The 1,969-nt window shown below is 50.4% G+C and overlaps 1 protein-coding gene across 1 annotated transcript in view; it reads left to right on the top strand.

The window, feature by feature from the left end:
- Positions 1-14: 14 nt before the first annotated feature.
- Positions 15-1,969, top strand: part of MAA_00420 (restless-like transposase) — a gene marked incomplete at both ends in the record, with an annotated part of 2,301 nt that continues 346 nt past the window's right edge. The window contains one exon of the mRNA XM_007818418.2: positions 15-1,966. Coding sequence (XP_007816609.2) covers positions 15-1,966 — 1,952 coding nt within the window. The remainder of the gene's footprint in view (positions 1,967-1,969) is intronic.

The raw sequence follows: 1,969 nt of genomic DNA, 5'->3' as shown, positions 1-1,969 counted from the left end.
CCCTTACTTTAAGTATGGCAAACCACCCAAGCCCAATCCCTTTTGACTCTGTCCTATCGGTCGACAACAAACCTGGTGTACCATTTGACTGGAATCCAACTCCGGAGGAAGAAGCCCGCATCTTCAAACGATGGCAAGGGTTCACGATAGCTGAACGATCAAAAGATACCTCGTCTTGGGTATGGGAATACGGTATTGAGATCCAGTCTCCGAAGACGAGACGATGGATTTGTATGCCCTGTATCCGTCAAAAAAGCAACAACCCGCAATCCTACGATTCCAGAGGCACACAGAATGCTGAACATCACTTGTGGAAGTCCCACGGTCATTGGGATGTATCTGGAAAGCGCCCCGTACCCTCGTTGACCAAGGGAGGGAAGAGGATGTTCCCTTCTATTACAGATATCTTCAATCTCAGCCGAGACGACCCAAAGGAGCAGTCCTTGGCTAACAATCTGATTAAACGCTTTGATCGAGAGCACTTCCAAAAGCTTGTTGTCAACTGGATTGTCGATAGTCAACAGTCTTTCCAACAGGCCGAGAACCCTCGCCTCCGGCACATCTTCGAATATCTTAACCCTGCTGTTCAGGTCACGGACGCCCACATCTCGAGGCATACTGTTCGGCGGCTGGCAATTCGATACTTCGAGAAACACAAGACGAGGGTGAAGGGAATACTGAAGGAAGCTCCCGGGCAGATCCACATTGCCTTTGACGGGGCTAGGAGCAGGAACCGGCATACATTATATGGAATTACGGCATTATTCAGGAACGTTAAGAATGAGCCGCAGAAAATCGTCCTTGGGCTTCCTGAACTAATCAACCGCCACACCGGAGAGAATATCGCGGCAGAGGTACTCGACGTCATTAGGTCCTTTGGCATAGAGGACAAGCTCGGCTATTTCACTCTCGACAACGCGGGCAACAACGATACAGCGATGGAGATTATCGGCCAAAATATCGGCTTCGATCCTATCCAGCGCCGGGTCCGTTGCACGGGACATATACTCAACCTCGTTGTCAAGGCTCTCCTCTTTGGAAAGGATGTCGAAGCCTTTGAAGAATCCCTCGTTAAGGGAGAGCTTCTTGCCAGGGCAGCACACGATGAGTGGATGAAGAAGGGGCCGGTCGGAAAAGCCCACAACTTTGTAGTTTGGGTTCATCGGTCGGATATGTTAACCCAGCTGCTCAGGCAGTTGCAACGGGAGTATTTTGCAGCGTCCGAAGATCCAGAAATACAGAGCCAGGGTCCACTGGATGTCCATCTCGACAACGATACAAGGTGGCTGTCCCAATATTACATGATCCGGCGGTTGCTTAAGTTGCAGCCCTTCTACGACGAATTCATTATCAAGGCGAAGAGACTTTTCCAAGAAGCGAGGAAAGGCGAGAGAGATACCAAGTTGCCACCCTGCCTTGAGAAGAAGAGCCTTCTTGGCGACAATGACTGGGCAGTCCTCAGAGCCTTTGAGAATATCCTTCACGACTTCTACGTTGTTGTCCAAGTCCTTCAGGGAGATACTCAGTCCCGTAGGCGATCGACCGGCGTCGAGGAGACCTTCGGATCGATGACTGATGTTCTGGAAGCCTTTGAGTTTCTGCTCGGTAAACTGGAAGAAGCGAAGGCCCTTATTCACCAGTATCCTGAGCCAGAGCAGTTCGGCTTCAATATTAACTTGGGCTGGATGAAGCTCGACAAGTATTACCGCACTCTTAAGGATTCGCCTGTCTATTATGCTGCTGCTGCTTTACACCCAGCTGTCCGTTGGACATACTTCGACGATATCTGGAGTCAGGACCATCCGGATTGGATTCAAGAGGCGAAAAACCTTGTCCAGACGCTTTGGGATACGGAGTATTGTAATTTGGAAGTCAGGACTACGCCTAATGAAGGCCCTGTTGTCAAGAAGCGCAAGACGAAGCTGTCTTCCTTTGATAAGTATCGCGAGGCCCATCGGCGAGGCCAGTC

This window comes from Metarhizium robertsii, assembly GCF_000187425.2.
Source record: "Metarhizium robertsii ARSEF 23 chromosome Unknown MAA_Scf_3, whole genome shotgun sequence".
Lineage (NCBI taxonomy): Eukaryota > Fungi > Ascomycota > Sordariomycetes > Hypocreales > Clavicipitaceae > Metarhizium > Metarhizium robertsii.
The sequence above is the reverse complement of the archived record's forward strand: the minus strand, read 5'-3'. Positions and strand labels throughout refer to the sequence as shown.